Below are 19,912 nucleotides of genomic sequence, written 5' to 3'. Positions count from 1 at the left end.
GCCCTCCAAGTTTTCCAGATCTTGTCCAGTGACCTGCTGCAGATGTTAGAGGCTCCTGGTATAAACATACTCTGGTGGCAGAATCAATAAGTGTAAACAAGCACCTCAGCAGTGAGAGAGTTTAGGGCCACAAAATATTCAGAGCCATGACCACAAACTGTGCCTGCTTGTACACTGTGTTACTGGACTAGAGTATACTTGTCCTTCCTCATATTCAAGAGTTAGCTGATCAGAGTCAGGAAATATGGATTCAAGGGTGGCTGCTATACCAGGGCAGTTCCATTTTCTATCCTGGCCCCAAAGAATCACCATGAGTCTCTTCTGACTGAATCACCATGGGGACATCAGCCCAGGCTCACTGGGGACACTCTTACCAGCACCTGGGAGTATTTAAGACATCTGGGGATGCCCTCTGCAGACGAGGTTCAGGCTGACAACAGGATCTAATTCTGCTTCTATCTCAGAAGAAGAGGAATGAGTCATCCAAAGTTTGTTTGTCCCCTGACAGAAGAAATTTCATTTTTTGGAACCCAGATGGGAGTTGTTCCAGTTTCCTGATACTTGTGTAAATGACGATGAGGAGGTCTGGAGACACAAGCTAACACATAAACCACTTTCTTCCATTTCATATTGCCATTAGACAAACAGATGAAGCAATCATAATCCCTACTATCCAGGAACTTTCACCCTGGAGCAAATGGAAAAATGGTTAAATTCAGCATCATATGGTCGGCACAAAGAAGGGAGGTGTACAGGGGAGTTTGGCTTCATTTGGGCCACTTCCCTTATGTTGTCGTGAGTTCTGATGTGACCGCCTGAAGGGTTACTTATGGACAGAAGAATTGTTGTTTTTATTGTTATTTCTATTGCTTTTACCTTGTTAAGAATAAATATTTAGCTTCTAATATAATTGTCCTAGAAAACTCTAAGGAATTTGATTAAATTGCTTGTTATTATATGTTATAGAATATACCAGAAAGTGGTGTAAATAGATTAAAATTATACAAACTCTAGGAGTCAAGTTTCTCTTGAGCAAGTTTAGGGAAGACAGAACTGAATATACCCCAGGGGCATAGAGAGATGAGAAGACTGGGGCCCTTTCCCTGCCCCAGCCCTGCCCAGATTTATCCTCTTCTGAGGCTGATCCAGGTTTCACCCCACCCTGGAATCTCCCTGCACAGAACTTATTAGAGGAGATCAGCACATTGGATGGCTTCTCCTGCTGTCTCTCCAGAGCTGGTGCTCACAGTTTCTCCAAACCTAAAAGCAGGTAAATGAGAGAAAGAGACTATTATTTTGGGGCCTTCACATCTTTCTTTTTTATTCAAGCCTGTGTTTCTGGAGACATTCCACCCAGCAATCTGTTTTCCATTTCTTTAGATTTAGTAGTTGCTCTACAAGTTACAAGAAAGTAAATATAAACACAACAATGAAAAATTTCTCTGAACTTTACTCCACCCTTGCTTCCTGTATCCCTCTCATCTGTCTATATTTAGCTTATATTCTGTACATTTTCTTTTAAAAACCAGTAATTGATAAACAAAAGAAGAAATAGGGTGGGCCCTTCATCTAAATCCTGGGAATTATGGGACATTTAGTATTCACCTCCTAGGGTGTTATGAGGGTGAATTCATAAACTGAGTTTCCTAGCACCCTGCATTGTAACATATTTGAACACATATGCTCAGTAAACATAGCATCAATGCATGTGCACATGTTATTTTCCAAATGTGGACTAACTCAGACAATGCTGCCTTCTCCAGCCTCTGTAAACTTTAAAGGGAATGCCATGTTTCAGGATGGTGATTGGTGGTCTTCATTTTGGACCAAAAGTGTTTTTGCTATGATAGGAGTGTTGGGCGTAGGGCCTTCTTTGTGCTGCGCCGGCTTTCTCTGAGTGCTACTGATTACAGGTGGAGGGGGGGCAACGTCAGCACTAACACAGGACTTTTTAAAGGAGCCAATTCATGGACCCCTTCCACACCTGCAGAATCACATTACTTAGAGTGGGGCCAAGATTAGCAAATGTTTTATGTGCACATTCTAAGAGATTCTCAGTCCAGGTTTTCCATTGGAATTACATGGCCAGTTTGAAACACCATCATCTGTGCTCTCTGTGCAGAATCTGTCTGTTGGTCTGGGCGGGAGCATCCATGTGGTTTTAAGTGCCTCATGTGATTCTAAGGTGAGCCTAGGGTCAAGAACAAGGGCTCTGAGCTATATTTATGAGACTTGAGTTCAGACTTTGTTCCTGGAAGATCACAGGACCTTCTTTGCTTGGATTTTGTAGGGACAGCTTGGTGTGGTCCAAATTCTTATTGCTGTAGCAGAAATTGCTGATGACTATGGCAGGGAAGAGCACCTGAGGGCAGGAAGGAAGAAACTCACACTTTGCTCTCTATGTAGAAGTTCCTGACTCTCTTGTGATAAAGGACAGGGAAGGTGGACTTTTTTTGTACTCCAAGGTCCTGCCTGTGTGTGTGGTGGTCGCAGTAGAAGGGGTTGTGCTGGTACCTTTAAAAGCATATTATCAAGATGGTAGTATGGTTTGTTTAGGTCATTTTACCTAAGGAGGAATTTCAGAGAAGGAGGAAGAGGAAGAAATGGCTGCTTCTCAAGTAATTATGTCCCAGGTCAGGGGCTGTGTTCACTTTTCCTATTGGAATGTTGTGAGTTTAGACTCTGCAAACCTTTACTTCTCTCCTTTGGTGTTCCTACCTAATGAGTTTGTTTCAACTATTTTTTTCTTAATGATAGTCAAGAGGCTCTGAAAAATTCTTATTTCTTATATATAAGAACGTTCTCTCCATTCTCTCCATCCAGGCTTATTTATGCCATGAGCAATTCTCACCAGACATTTATGACCTTTAATATTAAAAAATATTCCTTTTGTGTGTTTTGAACACCTTGGAAGCAGATTCTGGGATGCCCAAGATTCCTATTGGAGATGAGTTCAGTCCCTAGGATATCAGTGAAGAAGGGGAACATGTACAGTTTGGGTTCTGTCTGGATGTTCCATCAGCTCTATTCAGAACAAGATTAATAAAATAGATAATAATTGTCCAGAATAACTCAGAAAGTTCTGAGAAAGAGAATAATTAGAAGGGATTTGCTCTCTAGGATCCTAAAGAAAGACTATGTAAATACACTATTGGAGATTATATAGATCATGAGAGTTATCTGTAGCTTGAACTTTGCATAAAACTGATATTTCTTCATGGTGAGATTCAGGTTATAATTTACTTTTTTTCTTTGGCCAACAGTATCACAGCAGTGATGTCTTTGTGCATTGGCATCTAATAGTAATTTGTCCTATGACAGTTGATGTTAATTGTCTTCCCTTGGTTAAGGTTCTCTCTGACAGATTTTTTTTCACTGTAGATTTAATTACTTTTCTCTTTATTTTAATAGGTACCTCATGAAGATTTAACAGTTGACGTGCATAAACCATCACATTTAATGTGGAAGTTCCCTTTTCTTCTTAGATTCGCTTTGCATATAGCTTTGGAAAATGAAGTCTCTCATCTTTGTTTCCTGGTCAGATGAACTGGGCTAAAGCTAGGGTCTGCCACTTACTGGATGTTTGAAAAACATTCCCCTTGGGCCAGAAGCATTGACATGACTGGTGAGCTTGTTAGATATTCAGAAATTCAGACTTCACCCCAGATCTCCTGAATCAAAATATGCATTTTAACAAGATCTCCAGTTCATTGTTGTATATATACATACATTAAAGTTTGAAAGATACCTTTTAGCTCAGCATGATTTTTCATGCTGGCCACTTTGTAAATTTGTGCTTTTCTTTCAGGAACTGTTGACATTCAGGGATGTGACCATAGAATTTTCTGCAGAAGAGTGGGAATGCCTTAACCCTGCTCAGTGGAATTTGTATAGGGATGTGATGTTAGAGAACTACAGAAACCTGGTCTCTCTGGGTGAGGATAACTTTAATACACAATTTCTATTCCACACTAAGGTTTTCACATCCTTCCTTTGTAGAATGTTTTCTGGGAGTTTGTGCTTTATATGAATGAGTTTCAGATCCTTACTTCCAGGGAAAACTGGGGAATTTGTTGGAATAAAAAAATCTTCAAGATTTATCTTGATATTAATCTTACCTTTTTTTTTCAACTAATCTATATCCTTCACTATAGATGAGTGGTAATCCCAGAAATTTAGTGGCATAAAGTATTGTTGTTCACAATTTAAAACCCAATTTCCACTATCAATTTTTTTTTTTTTTTTTTTTTGAGACAGAGTCTCACTGTGTTGCCCGGGCTAGAGTGCCATGGGCGTCAGCCTAGCTCACAGCAACCTCAAACTCCTGGGCTCAAGTGATTCTCCTGCCTCAGCCTCCCGAGTAGCTGGGACTACAGGCACACGCCACCATGCCCGGCTAATTTTTTCTTTCTATTTTTAGTAGAGACGGGGTCTCGCTCTTGCTCAGGCTGGTTTCAAACTCCTGAGCTCAAACAATCTGCCCGCCTCGGCCTCCCAGAGAGCGAGGATTACAGGCGTGAGCCACCGCGCCCGGCCTCCACTATCAATTTTTGATTCACTGGTACTGGGTAATAGAGCTAAGGATGTACAAATTTTAAGTACTTCCTAAATATTCTAAAGTTTATCAGGAAATGGTACTTTGAAATTAATTATTTAAAATCTTCTATAATGTTCTTTTTTTTTCCTACTGAGCACAGTACTGAGTTGGTAATTGCAGAATTTCAGCAAGAGTCATGTTACGTTCTTTTTATTAAAACAGGTCTTACAGCCTCTAAGCCAGACTTGATCACCTGTCTGGAACAAAGGAAAGAGCCCTGGAATGTGAAGAGACATGACAAAGGAGCAGAACACCCAGGTAGGTGGGAGTGAATGAAGCAGATGACACAGGTGAGAGATCAAAAGGTCAAGGAGGAAGCCACACTTTAAAATGTGATTTGGGAAACTCTGCTCCAATACAAGTGGTTTCTGAGAAGCCTGGGTTTTCTTCTATTGGTCTCACATAGGGGCATCTCTGTCCCCCCCTTTTTTTGTTGTTTTCTTTTTGTTTGTTTGTTTTTTTAAGACAGAGTCTTGTTCTGTTGCCTGGGCTAGAGTGCCATGGCATCAGCCTGGGAGCCAACCTCAAACTCCTGGGCTCAGCCTCCCGAGTAGCTGGGACTACAGGTACTTGCCACCATGCCCAGCTAATTTTTTCTATTTTTTAGTAGAGATGGGGTCTCACTGTTGCTCAGGCTGGTCTTGAATGCCTGAGGTCAAACTATTCTCTCGCCTCCCAGAGTGCTAGGATTACAGACATGAACCACCATGCCTGGCCTCTATCCCTTGTTTTTAAGTTATCTAAGGACTTTACTTCCCCTTCAGTGATCTTCCTTTGAGGTTATAGTGAAAAGCATGGTTTATAAGGGTCTGCAGGATCTGACTGCTCTTCCATTGCTTTTCATGACATGGGAATGTTTATGCATTTTTGAGGAATTCTATGTTAAACCATTTTTTAATTTCCCTTTTTGCATCATATCTGAAATGTGAGTGTAGTGGTGATATTGGTATTTATTTGGTTCAGAATTCCCAGGAACACCACAAGCAAATGTGTGTTTTCTGCTCTATGGCTTTTTATCCTATGGAAGTATTAAATATGACTCTGCAGAAATTCATACTTAGTAATATTATCAGAACATTAAGTATCTACATAAATATAAAATCTAATGTTATTTTACTTCAAAAGTGTTTTTAGTGTGTGAACTCTGATTAATAATTTAAACTCTACATGTCCAAATTCCTCATTTAATATAGTTGCATGTATCTATTCCCTACATATCTTAATAGTATGTCATTGGGCAGCTTGGAACACTGCTGAGCATATATTAAACTCCCAATTGTTACTTTATTAATATTTTTTAATAACATTTTATAATTTTCTCTTCTTTAGTATGAAGCTTACTGGAGCTGCATCATTCATATATATGTATGTGTGTGTACATATATATCCACACATACATAAATGTGTGTGGTATATGTTTGTGTGTGTGACATGGATTTTCTTCACAAATAAGTTGTATAACTATATAATTATTATATATAATGTAATGATTTGATACGTGTATACATTGTGAAATGATTAATACAATCAAATTAATGAACATATTTATTACTTCACAGTTACTTTTTTTGGTAGTAACAACACTTAAGGTCTACTCTCAGCAAATTTTCAGATACAAAACATTATTATTAGCTATAGTAACAATGTTATACATTAGATCCACACAACTTATTCATCTTATAACTGAAAGTTTATACCCTTTGAGTAACTTCTCCCAATTTTTCCCCACCTCAGGCCCTGGCAACCACTTTTGCACTTTCTTTTTCAATGATTACAACCTTTTTAGTTTCCCCCATAAGTGAGATCATGCAGTATTTGTCTTTATGTGCCTGCCTTATTTTAGTTAGCATAATGTCCTCCAGGTCCCTTTATGTTGTTGAAATGCTTGAATAAATGCTTGAATAATATTTTTTATAACTGAATAACATTCTGTTGTCTATATATACCATTTTTTTTTTGTTTATTTAGCATTCACACACATTTAGGTTGTTTTCATTTCTTGCCAGTTATGAATAATGCTACAATGAACAAGGTAGTGCATATATTTATTTGAGATACTAATTTTATTTCCTTTGGTTATATATACAGAAGTGAGATTGCTGAATTGTATGGTAGTTCTATTTATTTTAACTTTTAGAGATCCCCCATACTTGTTTTCATAATGAATCTACCAATTTATAACTCACCAATAGGGTATAGGATTTCTTTTTCTTCATATCCTTGTCAAAACTTGTTACCTTTTCTTTTTGATATTAGCTATCCTAACAGGTATGAATGAAGTCATATCATGATTTTGATTTGTAATTCCCTAATAATTGGTGATGTTGAGCACATTTTCATGAACCTGTTGGCCACTTGTTTGTCTTCATTGGGAAAAAATCTATCTAGTCTTATGCCTATTTTTCAATTGGTTATTACATTCATTATTATTATTGTTTTTGTCTTTGATTTATATGTTTCTTATATAATTTGTATATTAACCTCTTATCAGACATATGGTTTACAATGTTTTCCCCCATCCTATAGTTATTCTTATTTCACTGTTTTCTTTGCTTTTTAATTTGATGTAGTCCAACTTGTTTATATTTGCTTTTGTTTTCATACTTTTTGTGTTGTACTTAAAAAATCCAACAGGTTTTACTGCCGTCGGCCCAGATGAGGTCAAGCCTCCAAAATCTGAGCGCTTCTTCCGGGTTTTTGTCAGGTTTTATACTTTTTTTGGGGGGTTACTCTTAACAAATCACACATAAGTACAAATGATTAACCAATTAGCAAAAAGATTTAAAAGTTATCCAATAAACAATAATTCTTACAAGCAGTATAATTATGATAGGCTTATAACAAAAGTATAGTTATGCTAGGTTTATAACAAACAGTATAGTTGTGACAGGCTTGTAGCTTCACTTAACTGTTTTGTGGTTTTAGCTTGCAAGGCTGACAGGTGTCAGCGTCTACTTTAGCTGCTTTGTGGTTTTAAGCAGAACTGGTATGGAAATTCCCCAACAATATAAACATATAAAATATATACAAATACAGTGCATGGTCAGTCACTTAGTACAGCTCTCTACAAAAAAGTAACTTTTTAGAAATAAAACAAAAAACCTCAAAGTAACCACTTAATCACAAAAGTCCTCTTCTCTCCCAGTATCCAGGTTCCTGTTTAGTGTCCGGAGGGAAGAGAGATGGGTTGGGGAATTTAAGTGAAGGGATGGCCTGAACCTCTCAGTTCTGCCATGGCCTCCACAGGGGAGTCCGCCGTGAGCGAGGGCCGCAGGAAGGCGACACTGTGTTGGGGCCCACGGAGGTCCCACTGTTGCTTGTGTACACGGGGTTGACCAGGCCACACTGCACGAAGGCCCTGTTGGGGATGAGGAAGGCAAACTGGCCCACAGGAGCTGGTACCACCTGGAAGCCGCTGAATACCTTAGCCGCCTCGCCAGCCTGGCTGACCAGCTTGCAGGGTGTGCCGCCCGGGATGGGCACGAGCCTAGCGGTGGCTGAGGCACGAATTGTGCATGCTGGGGGCCGCCAGCTCAGAGGGGGTGGAGTGGGGGGCAGGAGGGCGCGGTGCCTGCTAGGCGGGGTGTGGCTGCCCGGGGTAGGTCATGGCGTTGATCTGGTCATGCAGTTGGCCAAGCGGTGGAGCAGCCGGTGCGCACCTCGGTGTTAACGCCCTCACACGTGGACAGGAAGCGGGTCACCTCATTCATGCCCTCGCTGAAGCCGGTGGGGGACTTCCGCAGCACGCTCGGGTCTGTGCTCAGTGCGGCCGTCATCTGAGGCGCTGCAGGTTCTGGAGGTGCTTCACTGCCTTCTCCAGCTTGGAATGCCGCGAGCTATCTTTCTTAAGAGCCTCCAAAATCAGTGTTTTCAGCTAGCTCAGACTTTCATTTATTCTTGCTCTTCGTCTTTTCTCCATGATAGGCTTTGATGACTTTTTGTGCTCAGATGCTGTCTTTGGTTTATCCGGTGTCGTGTTGACCCTGGCTGGGGTAGCAGCCACTGGGGATGAGGAATTTTTCTCCATTGTATTACATGGAATTTTCTTTCTTTCTTTCTTTCTAATGCCTAGAGAATTTTATTTTTGGAGTCCTTCCCAAAAAAGAATGTTTTATTTATGTCTCCTTAACTTGAGACTTTACAAAACTACTGAGCAAGTGCTGAGGGTTTATTATAATATTTTATGGCTACTTGGTGATCAGTAGCGCTATTCGAGGACCAAGGAGAGAGTTAGATGAGGAATTCCGCTATTATCAGCACCAGCTGTGGATCCTGTGTTTTCATATGTTTTCTTTTAAGATTTTTAAGGATTCATGTCTTACACAAATCTTTATTTTGAGTTAATTCAAGTGTAAGAAAAATGGTTTAATTTTATTCTTTTGCTCATGGATATCCAGTTTTTCTAGCACCAATTATTGAAGAGACTATACTTTCTGTATTGTGTATTCTTGTCTCTGTCAAAGATTAGTTGACCTTGTTAAGCATGGGTTGATTTCTGGGCTCTCTGTTCTGTTTCATTTGTTGTTATGTCATTTTTAATATATATGCCATTCTGTTTTTATTACTATAGTTTTGGAATATAGTTTGAAATATTATGCTTACAGCATTGCTTTTCCTCGAGATTACTTTGGCTCTTCAAAGTCTATTGTACTTCCATAAAAATTTTCAGATTGTGGGTTATTTTTTCAATTTTTGTGAAAAATGCCATTGGAATTTTGATACGGAGTTCATTGAATCTATAAATCACTTTGGGTTTTCTGACTCTTTAACAGTATTTATTCTTCCAATCCATAAACATGGGATATTTTTACATTTATTTGTATCTTCAGTTTCTCTCATCAATATCTTATATTTTTCAATGTAAAGATTTTTTACCTTAGTTAAATTTATTGCTAAAAAATTAATATTTTGATATTGTACAAGAGATTGTTTTCTTTCTCTTTTATTAGTTTGTTGTTACTATATAGATTCATTAACATTTGTATGATAATTTAATATTCTGCTTATTTACTGATTGTATATTTTAGTTTAAACAGTTTTTTGGTGTACTATCTATGATTTTCTTTATAAAAAATCATGTCATATACTACAAGTGACAATTTTACTTCTTTCTTTTCCATTTGGACAATGTTTTTTCATTTTCTTGCCTAATAGTTCTACCTGTGATTTTTAATACTATGTTAAAATAGAAGCATTGAAAATGGGCATAATATAATCTTGCATTGGTGTCTGTGCATTTGAAGGAGCAAATACCTCTTCTAGTTTTTATAAGCCAGTTCCAGCAGGTAAAGATCTTCCCTTCTTGGGTACCCAGGCTCATGGGATCTCCTCTGGGTTTGCAGATAAGAGGGGTTCTAGCTGGGTCATAAGTCTGCTGTTGGGTATGCATTGAGGTCTGCCTTTAGTGTAGGCTTGTTGCCAAGGGCTGGGGAAGTTGTGAATTCTGTCTTATTCATGGGAAGACTGAACTGCCTTCATGACTTTGACCTGTAGGGCAGGCACTTGCAATTAGGTCAAGCATAAGGTGGTCCTGATATTATATGTATGGATGAATGTGGCTCCCACTGAGTATGTTAGGGGTTTTCCCCAGCTTACTCTGTAGATTCTTAGGTGGGCAGGATTGGCCAATGACTGTGGCTAAGAGGGCTGGAACTGAGTCAGAGAACTGCTTCAGAGACCTCACTGAGTACCAAATTCTGCAGGCTTGTCTCCATGGCCACAAATGGTTATCTCTCCCTGGATCTCTTTAAAGGTGACCACTCCCAGATCATGACTGGGAGAAGTTGGAGATGCCTATGTAGTCACTTTAGATTTCTTAGTGAGACCAGGTTAATTGGGTCATTTCCTGATCTGTAGCCACGACCAGGGGTCTTCAAGTTTGCCTCCTGAATTAGGGCCTGTCTGCTTAAAATAACCCTTCTTTTTATAGGGATTTACCAGGGCTTTACAACCTTTGCCTTGGATACCAAAGCTCTCATAAAAGCACTTTTTAAAGATGGGATCTCACTGTATCACCTAAGCTGGTCTCAAGCTGCTAGACTGAAGTGATTCTTTCACCTCAGCTCCTTCTTTATAGATTCTAGTTATCAGCCCTTTACTGGATGTGCTGCATGCAAATATTTTCTTTCATTCTATAGATTGTCTGTTTATTCTTGAGATAGTTTCCTTGGCTGTTCAGAAGCTTTTTAATTTGGTCAGGTCCCATTTATCTATTTTTGTTGTTGCTGTGATTGCTTTTGGGGTCTTTGTCATAAATTCTTTGCCTAGGCTGATGTCTATAAGAGTTCTTCCAAAATTTTCTTCTAGAATTCTTATGGTTTCATGCCTTAGGTTTAAGTCTGTTATCCATCATGACTTGTTTTTTTTGAGAGGTGAGAGGTATGGATCCTGTTTCAGTCTTTTACATGTGGCTATCCAATTTTCCCAGCACCATTTATTGAATATAAATTCTTCTCCCTATTTAATGTTATTTTCTGCTTTGTCAAAGAAAAGATGGCAATATGTGGATAGTTCTATATCTGAGTTCTCAGTTCTGTTCTATTGGTCTATGTCTCTGTTCTTGTGCCAGTACCATGCTGTTTGGGTTACTGTAGCCTTGTAGAATAGCTTAAAGTCTGATAAATTGATGCCTCCTTATGTGTTTGTTTTGCTTAAAGTTGCTTTGGCTATGCAGGGTTTTCTGTGGTTCAGTATGAAGCATAGACTTATTTTTTTTCTAGAAATGCAAAAAATAATGTTTGTATTTTAATAGGGATTTCATTGAATCTGTAGATCACTTTGGGTAGTATAGACATTTTAACAATACTGATTCTGCCTATGCATGAGCATGGTGTATGGTTTTCCATCTGTTTATTTCCTCTACTATTTTCTTCCTTAGTGTTTCATAGTTTTCTCTGTAGAGGTCTTTCACATAATTTCTTCAGGATAGGTACCAGTTCTTCTTTGTAGGTCTGGTAAAATTCGGGTGTGAAACCATCTGGTCGAGGTCTTTTGTTGTTGGAAGACATTTTATTGCTGCTTCAGTTTTGGTACTTGATATTGGTCTGTTCAGGAATTCTGTTTCTTTCTGAGTCAGCCTAGGGAGGCTGTGTGTTTCTAAAAATTTGTCCATTTACTTCACATCATCAAGTTTATGTGCATAGAGATTTTTATAGTATTCAGAGATGATATTTTGTATTTCTGTGGTATCAATTGTAATTTCTTCTTTTTCATTCCTGATTGGACTTATTAGAATTCTTTCATTTCTGCTTCTGGTTAATCTAGAGAGAGGTCTGCCAATTTTGTGTATCTTTTCATAGAACCACCTATTCGTTTCATCAATCTTCCATATAGTTCTTTTGTTGTTAATTTCATTTAGTTCTGCTCTGATCTTGGTTATTTCTTTTTTTATTCTTCTTTTCTTTCTTTTCCTTTCTTATTTTATTTTCTTTTCTTCTCCTGGATTTGGGATTGATTTGCTCCTCCTTTTCCAATTCCTTGAGATGATTCCATTAGATTGTTGATTTGTGATCTTTCTGTTTTTTGAATGTAGGCGTTTATGGCTATAAATTTTTCTCTCAGGACTGCTTTAGGTGTATCCCTAATTTAATTTCCACAACTTCGTGTAGAGATGAGTGTTTCTGTTGGAGTTGATTTCTAATTTTATTCCACTGTGATCTGAGAAGATTCATGGCATAATTTCTATTTTTTGAATTTGTTGAGACATGTTTTGTGGCCTAGGATGTGGTCTGTCTTAGAGAATGTTCCATCAGCTGATGAGCAAAATGTATATTCAGTGGTATGGGGTAGAATGTTCTGTAAATGTCAGTCAGGCCGATTTGTTCTAGAGTTCTGTTTAAGTCCATTGTTTCTTTGTTTATTTTCTGTTTGGAAGATTTGTCCTGTTCTGTCACAAGGGTATTGAAATCCTTGGCTATTACAGTGTTGCTATTTATTATTTTGTTTAGTTAAAGTAAAATTTTCTTTATGAATCTGGGCCCTCCTGTGTTACGTGTTACGATTTAAAATCGTTCTGTCTTCTTGTTCAATTGTTCCCTTTACCATTATATAATGATCATCTTTGTCTTTTATTACTTTCATTGATTGTAAGACTATGTTATGTGATATGAGAACTGTTATGCTAGCTTTCTTTTGGTTTCCATTTGCCTGGAATATTGTTTTCCATTCCCTCACCTTGAGTCTGAATAAATCCTTGTGGGTTAGATGTGTCGTTTCCTGGAAACCGCAGATACTTGGCTCATATGTTGTTATCCATTTAGCCAGCCTATGTCTCTTGAATGGGAAGTTCAAGCCATTCACGTTTCTTGAAGGAGTTGATAAGTGGGATGGATTTCTGTTCATCCTGTTGAGTAGAACTTTATTGCTATGCTTTACCTCTTGAACCATTGTGGTGACTGGGCTCTGACCTTTAGTTTTTGGGGGTTTTTACACTGGTGGGCATCTATTTTTCTGATCAATGTATATTACAGGTCTGGTACTTCTTGCAGAGCAAGTCTGGACTTGGCAGATTCTTTCAGTGTTTGGTTATCTGGAAAAGAGTTAATTTCTCCATCAAATATGAACCTTAGTTTCACAGGATACAAAATTCTAGGCTGGCAGTTGTTTTGTTTAAGATTGAAGATGGGGGCCCACTTCCTTCTTGGTTGTAAGGTTTCTGCTGAGAAGTCTGTTGTTATCCTGATGGGTTTTTCCTTGTAGGTCAATTGTTGCTTACATCTAGCTACTTGTAGACTTTTGTCTTTTACTTTGACTTTGGCCAGGTTTAATACTATGTGTCTTGGAGATGTTTTATTTGCTGTGAATCTTTCCAGTGTTCAATGGCCATCTTGTATCTGGATGTCTGGATCTCTGGTAATCCTGGGGAATTTTTCCACAATAATTCCCTCAAGTAGATTTTCTATGCTTTTAGCACTTTTTTCTCCCTCAGTGATATCTATAATTTGTTTGTTTGTTTGCTTCACATAGTCCCATATCTCTTTAAGTGATTATTCTGCCTCGTTCTTTTCTTCTTTGCCTCTTTAAATGATTGGTTTAGCTCCAGAGCCCTGTCTTCAAGCTCTGAGATTTTTTCTTCTCCTTGGTTTAATCTGTTGCTGAAATTTTGTGCTGCAGTTTGAAAATTCCTGAAATCCTCTTTCATGTCTTTAAGTTTTATTATATCCTTCCTAAGTTCATCAGCCTCTTTGGTGACCTTTTCATTAATTTTCTGAAATATTTTTTCAGCCTCTTTTTGTTGGTTTTTAGTTTTCTCTTCAATTCCATTCATCTTATTTGCCATCCATATTCTGAATTCCATTTCTGTCATTTCAGCAATCTCCTTGTAGTTGGAGTTCACTGCTATAACTCCATTGTAATCTCTTGGGGATGTTGATCTGTTTTGAGTTTTCATGTTGCCTGGGTTCTTTTGCTGGTTTCTTCTCATCTGAACCCTTTTTCTGAGTTCCAGGGTAATGGGCTTTCAGGACTTCTGTTCCTTACTGTGAACTCCCCAGATAGTTTTAGGATGTTCAAGTTGGGAGCTGGATGAGACTCTCTCCACAGAGGCTGGTGTTGTGGGGATTGCTCTACCCACGGTCTCCCTACAGAGGTAACTGGAGCAGCTGGATAAGGTTGTTGTGGGTTCCTGGGTTGTGGGCAATTGCTCAAAGGAGGTCACAGTGTGCTGCCAGCTTTAGGCTGGTGGGGGGGGTCCCCAATCAGGCGTTGGACTTCAGAGTATCTCTTCGAGCCCTGGTTTTGTGGTGGAGGCTCTGGGTAGGGTCTTGGGGTCTAGATGTAGTGCTGGAAACTTTGGAATGGTGTCTCTGGCTTTGTGAGATTTCTGGAGGCTAAGGGGCAGAGCCTCAGGCTCTAGCGTGAGAGCTTCTAAGCTATGACTAGGAAGGAACTGTGAGCAGAACCTTTGCACAAGGCCTTTTAGCTAAAAGTGGGGCTGTGCAGATGGCAGGCTAACCCATCCTGGAAGAGTAGGGTCAGGGCCATGCAGACTTGAGGCAGTTGGGGCAGTAGGGTGGAGTCTTGGCCGAACAAGTAGCAGCAGGCTGCTCCACAGGCTCTGCGGGCCCATGAATGCCAAGTCAGGTAGGCTGAGATTGAGTCCAGTAGCTAAGGGACCACAGAGCTTTTCACACTCCACTCAGAGCCTGCTGAAGCAGCCAGCGAGAACCTCTTAGGTTAGAGCCTGCTCTGCCCTGGCATTAGAGCCTCCAAACAGGGACCACATTGGAGCCAGAAGCAAAGCCTCTGATCAGGGGATCCAAGCCAGGGGTTATGCAAATGGTGTGCTGAGTTGACCTGGAGGTCAGGGTCAGGGCCAGGGAAGAAGGAAGTGGCTGGTGCCTGGAGAGCAGGTTCACAGTGGAGCAGGCTGCAGTCTGCTCCTTAGGCACTAAGGTCCCAGAGATGCCAAGTCAGACATGCAGGGGTCACAGCTCTCTTCACCCCACAGAGGACCTGCTGAGATGGTCACCTGAGGCTTCTTGTGGCGGAGCCTGTTGCACCCTGGCATGAGAGCTTTCGAGCTGGGACTGGTGTGGAGACAGGAGATAAGCCTTTGACCAGGGGCTGCAAGCCAGGGGCCATGCAGATGACAGGATGACCCGACTTGGAGGGCAGGGTCAGGGCCAGGCAGGCAGGTTGGGGCCTGGAGAGCAGGTTCAGGGCTAAGCAGACTGCAGGCTGCTTCTTAGACCCAAGAGTCCCACAGATGCCATGTAAGACATGCACAATTCTCCACACCCCACCCAGAACCTGCAGAAACAGTCACCCAGAGCCTCTCAGATCAGTATCTGCTGCTCTGCAGTCAATTCCTGTGCCCAGGTCCTGTTGTGCTCTAGGGGTAAAGTGGCTGGCAATAATTTCCAGGGTCTGGCTCAGAAAAGCCACAAATCAGTGCAGTGTCTTCCCTAGCCCAGTGTAGCCCCAGCATCGTGCACCCAAGAGTTCAGGATTTCCTTAGCTCTTGCCTGATCTTCACAGTGTCTGTTATCTAGTGCAAGGGCTCTGCACAGACTCCAGGCATGTCCCTGTCTGAGCAGGTAGAGGTCTGTGGGGGTGGTGGGTATCATCTGGCAGTTCAATCCACACTGTACCAGCAAGGCGAGCACAGTGCTCCCACACTCTAATTCTCCTGTTTTTCTCTTCATGTTCTCTAATCTTTGTATATGTATTATCCCATCACCTTTTTTTCCACACTCAATATCCCATGTTGCATCTCTCTGAATTCACTATGATACTCCCTGGGTGAGCCATCCATATGTAGGCAGCTGCCTGTACCTTTCACTTCTTTCATTGGTAGCAGCAAGCTGGCAGGCTGCCTCTAGTCTGCCATTTTTTCCCCTGCTACAATAATAACTGGTAACTTAACTTTAGTTGCATATAAAAATTCTTCCTCATTACATCTGCCCTCAACTTTGTTATTGACATCATCAATTATATCTTATATTGTATACCCATTAACAGAGGTTCAATATTATTTTTCTGTTTTTGTCTTCAAATTTTAGAGCATGATTAAAAGTATTTTCTGCACCATCATTTTAATCCTACAGAAATTTACTTAGGTGTACTTACATATCTTTCCCAGGGATTTATTTATTTTCATAAGATTTTGTGGTGTTTTCTAGCATCTTTCTCTTTTCTATGAAAGGAGTTTCCTTTGGCATTTCTTGTGGGTCAGGTCTAGTGGTGATAAACTTTTTCAGCATCTAGTTATCTTAATAAATAAGTCTTTATTTTTTCTTCATTTAGAAGGGTAGTTTTGCTGGATACAGTATTTCTGCTTTAAGCTTTTGATTTTTTTTTTACCATTTTGACTTTATCACTGAACTGTTTTCTGGCATGCAAGCTGTCTGTTGATAAATCCACTAGTAATTTCATAGGAGCATGCTTATAGACGAAACATCACTTTTCTCTTGCTGCTTTCCATATTCTCTTGTGCATGACTCTCACAACTTTGCTTATAGATCTGTCCTGTTATAAGTTTCTTTGTGTTTCTCCTAGCTGAAGTTTCTTGAGCTTCTTGTTTTATGCCTTTTTTCTTATATTTGAGAATATCTGTCATTTCTTATTGTATTCTTCAGCCTCACAATGTTTCTTTCTATTCTTTTCTTTTTATAAATATTCTCATTTCCCTGATTTTATTTAGTTGTCTGTATTGTTTGCATTTATTCTATTCGTTCAGCATCATTCAGATGGATATTTTTAATATTTTCAGATACTTAATACCTCTCCATTACTTTATGGCTGATTTCTAATAATTTATTTTGTTTCTTTGACTAGACTATGTCACCTGGATATTGTGTATATATTTTAATCTTTGGTTGAGATTTGTGGATTTAAAAAAAGCCACCTGTCACAAACTTTATAAAGTGGCTATGTCCTAGGGGACCCTGACCCCAATTAACTGTACTAGAAATTTAAGGAGCATCAAATCTGTTCTGAGCATGTTTATTCTGTAAAATTTTGTGTTTATTTTCCAGTTAAAACAATATTCCCACATTTCTTCTTAAGAGCCAATCATCATTTGCTACATCTGCTCCCTTTGTGGCACTGAAGTCCCTGTACTGTTGTAAGAATCTTTTACCTTTGGTTTGAGTATACCCATTCTGTGTTTTAGATTATAGCAGCATTCCTTTCAGCACTCTGTGTTATGGTAAATAGAAACCAATCTTTATAAGGGCTCCTGAAGCCAGAAGGATGGACACAGGTGTTACTATTTTCTTTCTTTTTTGAGGGAGAAGCTGGGAGTTGTGAGTTTACTTCTATGTATACCATGCTGTGTTAAACAGGAAAGGCCATGGTGGGTAAACATAATGAACTTTTCTTCCCTTTCTATGTGGCTCTTGGCATTGTGCTCAACTGGCATGCTGCAAACTCTTGCCTGGTTTTTAGAATTCCCACAAGTCAATCTGGTCAGTATAATTTTGTTAAATTTATTTATCTAAAATATAATTAGAGCCTGTATATTTTATTATGCCATTTTGCTGGTGTGCTTGGTATTACTTCACATATTAGATTTGTAATTCATCTGATTCTGAAAGAAAGAAATAAGTGGGATAATTTGGTATTTTTAAAATTTCCTTCAGCTGTGTCTTCTCATTCCACCCAAGACCATTTGCCAGAGCAGGGGATAAATGTTACATTCCAAAGAGTGATACTAAGAAGATATGGAAGCTGTGGCTTTGAGAATTTAAACTTAATGAAAGACTGGGAAAAGGTGGGTGAGTGTAAGAAGCAGAAAAAATGTTACAATGGACTTAAACAATGTTCAACAACTACCCATAGCAAAATATTTCAATGTAATAAATGTTTGAAAGTCTTCAAAAACTTGTCAAATCTAAATAGACATAAGATGAGACATACCATAGAAAAATCTTTCAAATGTAAAGAATGTGGGAAAGCCTTTAATCAATGCTCACACATTACTGAACATAAGAGAATTCATAATCAAAAGAAACCTTACAAATGTAATGAATGTGATAAAGTCTTTAACTCTTGCTCAAGCCTTTCTAATCATAAGATAATTTACACTGGTGAGAAATGGTGTAAATGTAAAAATTATGGCAAAGATTTTAGCCACAGCTCAAATCTTTCTACACATAAGAGAATTCATACTGGAGAGAAACCTGACAAATGTGAAGAATGTGGCAAAGCTTCTAACCACAACTCAGACCTTAGTATACATAAGAGAATTCATTCCAGAGAAAAATCCTATGACTTTGAAGAATGTGGCAATGCCTTTAGCCACTACTCATATCTTTCTGTATATAAAAAAATTCATTCTGGAGATAAACCGTACAAATGTGAAGAATGTGACAAAGCCTTTTACTGGTGCTCACAACTTACTGCACATAAGGTAATTCATACTGGAGAGAAACCCTACAAATGTGAACAATGTGGCAAAGCTTTTAACCAGTGCTCATACCTTACTAAACATAAGAGAATTCATAATGAAGAGAAACACCACAAGTGTGAACAATGTGGCAAAGCCTTTAACCGTTGTTCAGACCTTACTATTCATAAGAGAATTCATACTGGAGAGAAACCCTACAAATGTGAAGAATGTGGCAAAGCTTTTAACCGAAGCTCAAGCCTTATTATACATAAGAGAATTCATACTGGAGAAAAACCCTACAGATGTGAAGAATGTGGCAAAGCTTTTAACCACAGCTCAAACCTTAGTCTACATAAGAGAATTGTTCACACCAGTGAAAAACCTTACAAATGTGAAGAATGTGGCAAAGCCTTTATTCATTGCTCAGTCCTTACTAAACATAAGAGAATTCATACTGGAGAGAAACCTTATAAATGTGAAGAATGTGGCAAAGTCTTTAATCAATGCTCAGACCTTACTAAACATAAGAGAGTTCATACTGGAGAGAAACCCTACAAATGTGGAGAATGTGGCAAAGCTTTTAACCACAGCTCAAGCCTTATTATACATAAGAGAATCATTCATACTGGAGAAAAACCCTACAAATGTGAAGAATGTGGCAAAGCCTTCAACCGTTGCTCAGACCTTACTAATCATAAGAGAATTCATACGGGAGAGAAACCCTACAAATGTGAAGAATGTGGTAAAGCCTTTAACCGTTGCTCAGACCTTACTATTCATAAGAGAATTCATACTGGAGAGAAACCCTACAAATGTGAAGAATGTGGCAAAGCTTTCAACCGTTGCTCAAACATTTATAACTATAAGTTATATCTGAGAGAAATCCTACAAATGTGAAGAATGTGGCAAAGCTTTTAACCACAGCTCAAGCCTTATTATACATAAGAGAATCATTCATACTGGAGAGAAACCCTACAAATGTGAAGAATGTGGCAAAACTTTTAACCACAGCTCAAACCTTAGTCTACATAAGAGAATTATTCATACCGGAGAAAAACCTTACCAATGTGAACAGTGTGGCAAAGCCTTTAACCAGTACTCACACCTTTCTGTACATAGGAGAATTCATATAAGAGAAATCCTACAAATGTGAAGAATGTGGAAAATCTTTAAATATTGCTCAAACCTCTCTAATTAAAAGATAATTTATACAGGAGAGAAACCCTACAAATGTGAATAATGTGTCAAAGCCTTTAAGTGATGTTCATACCCTACTAAACAGAATACGTACTGAAGAGAAATCTTACTAAAGTGAAGAATGTAGCTAAGCCTGTAACCAATGCTCAAACATTTATAACTATAAGTTATATCTGAGAGAAATCCTACAAATGTGAAGAATATGGGAAAACATTTACCTGGTGCTTTTCCCTTGCTATGCAGGAGAGAAGTCATACCTGTGAAAAATCCCGCAAATGTAAAGAAAG

At 39.0% G+C, this 19,912-nt stretch overlaps 1 protein-coding gene across 2 annotated transcripts; it reads left to right on the top strand.

The window, feature by feature from the left end:
- The first annotated feature begins 3,901 nt into the window (after nucleotides 1-3,901).
- On the top strand, nucleotides 3,902-19,668 carry LOC105825957 (zinc finger protein 681-like). Of its 2 annotated transcripts, none has more exons than XM_012663857.1 (6): nucleotides 3,902-3,935; nucleotides 4,760-4,835; nucleotides 17,657-18,060; nucleotides 18,382-19,294; nucleotides 19,377-19,555; nucleotides 19,637-19,668. In XM_012663857.1, exons 1-6 carry the CDS (start codon nucleotides 3,902-3,904, stop codon nucleotides 19,666-19,668), a joined length of 1,638 nt encoding a protein of 545 aa, XP_012519311.1. The 2 variants fall into 2 exon arrangements, with proteins under 2 accessions (XP_012519311.1, XP_012519312.1); XM_012663858.1 differs by having other exon boundaries at nucleotides 4,760-4,855; nucleotides 17,680-18,039; nucleotides 18,376-19,294.
- Nucleotides 19,669-19,912: the final 244 nt, after the last annotated feature.

This window comes from Propithecus coquereli, unplaced genomic scaffold (genome assembly GCF_000956105.1).
Source record: "Propithecus coquereli isolate 6110/MARCELLA unplaced genomic scaffold, Pcoq_1.0 Scaffold838, whole genome shotgun sequence".
NCBI lineage: Eukaryota > Metazoa > Chordata > Mammalia > Primates > Indriidae > Propithecus > Propithecus coquereli.
The sequence above is the reverse complement of the archived record's forward strand: the minus strand, read 5'-3'. Positions and strand labels throughout refer to the sequence as shown.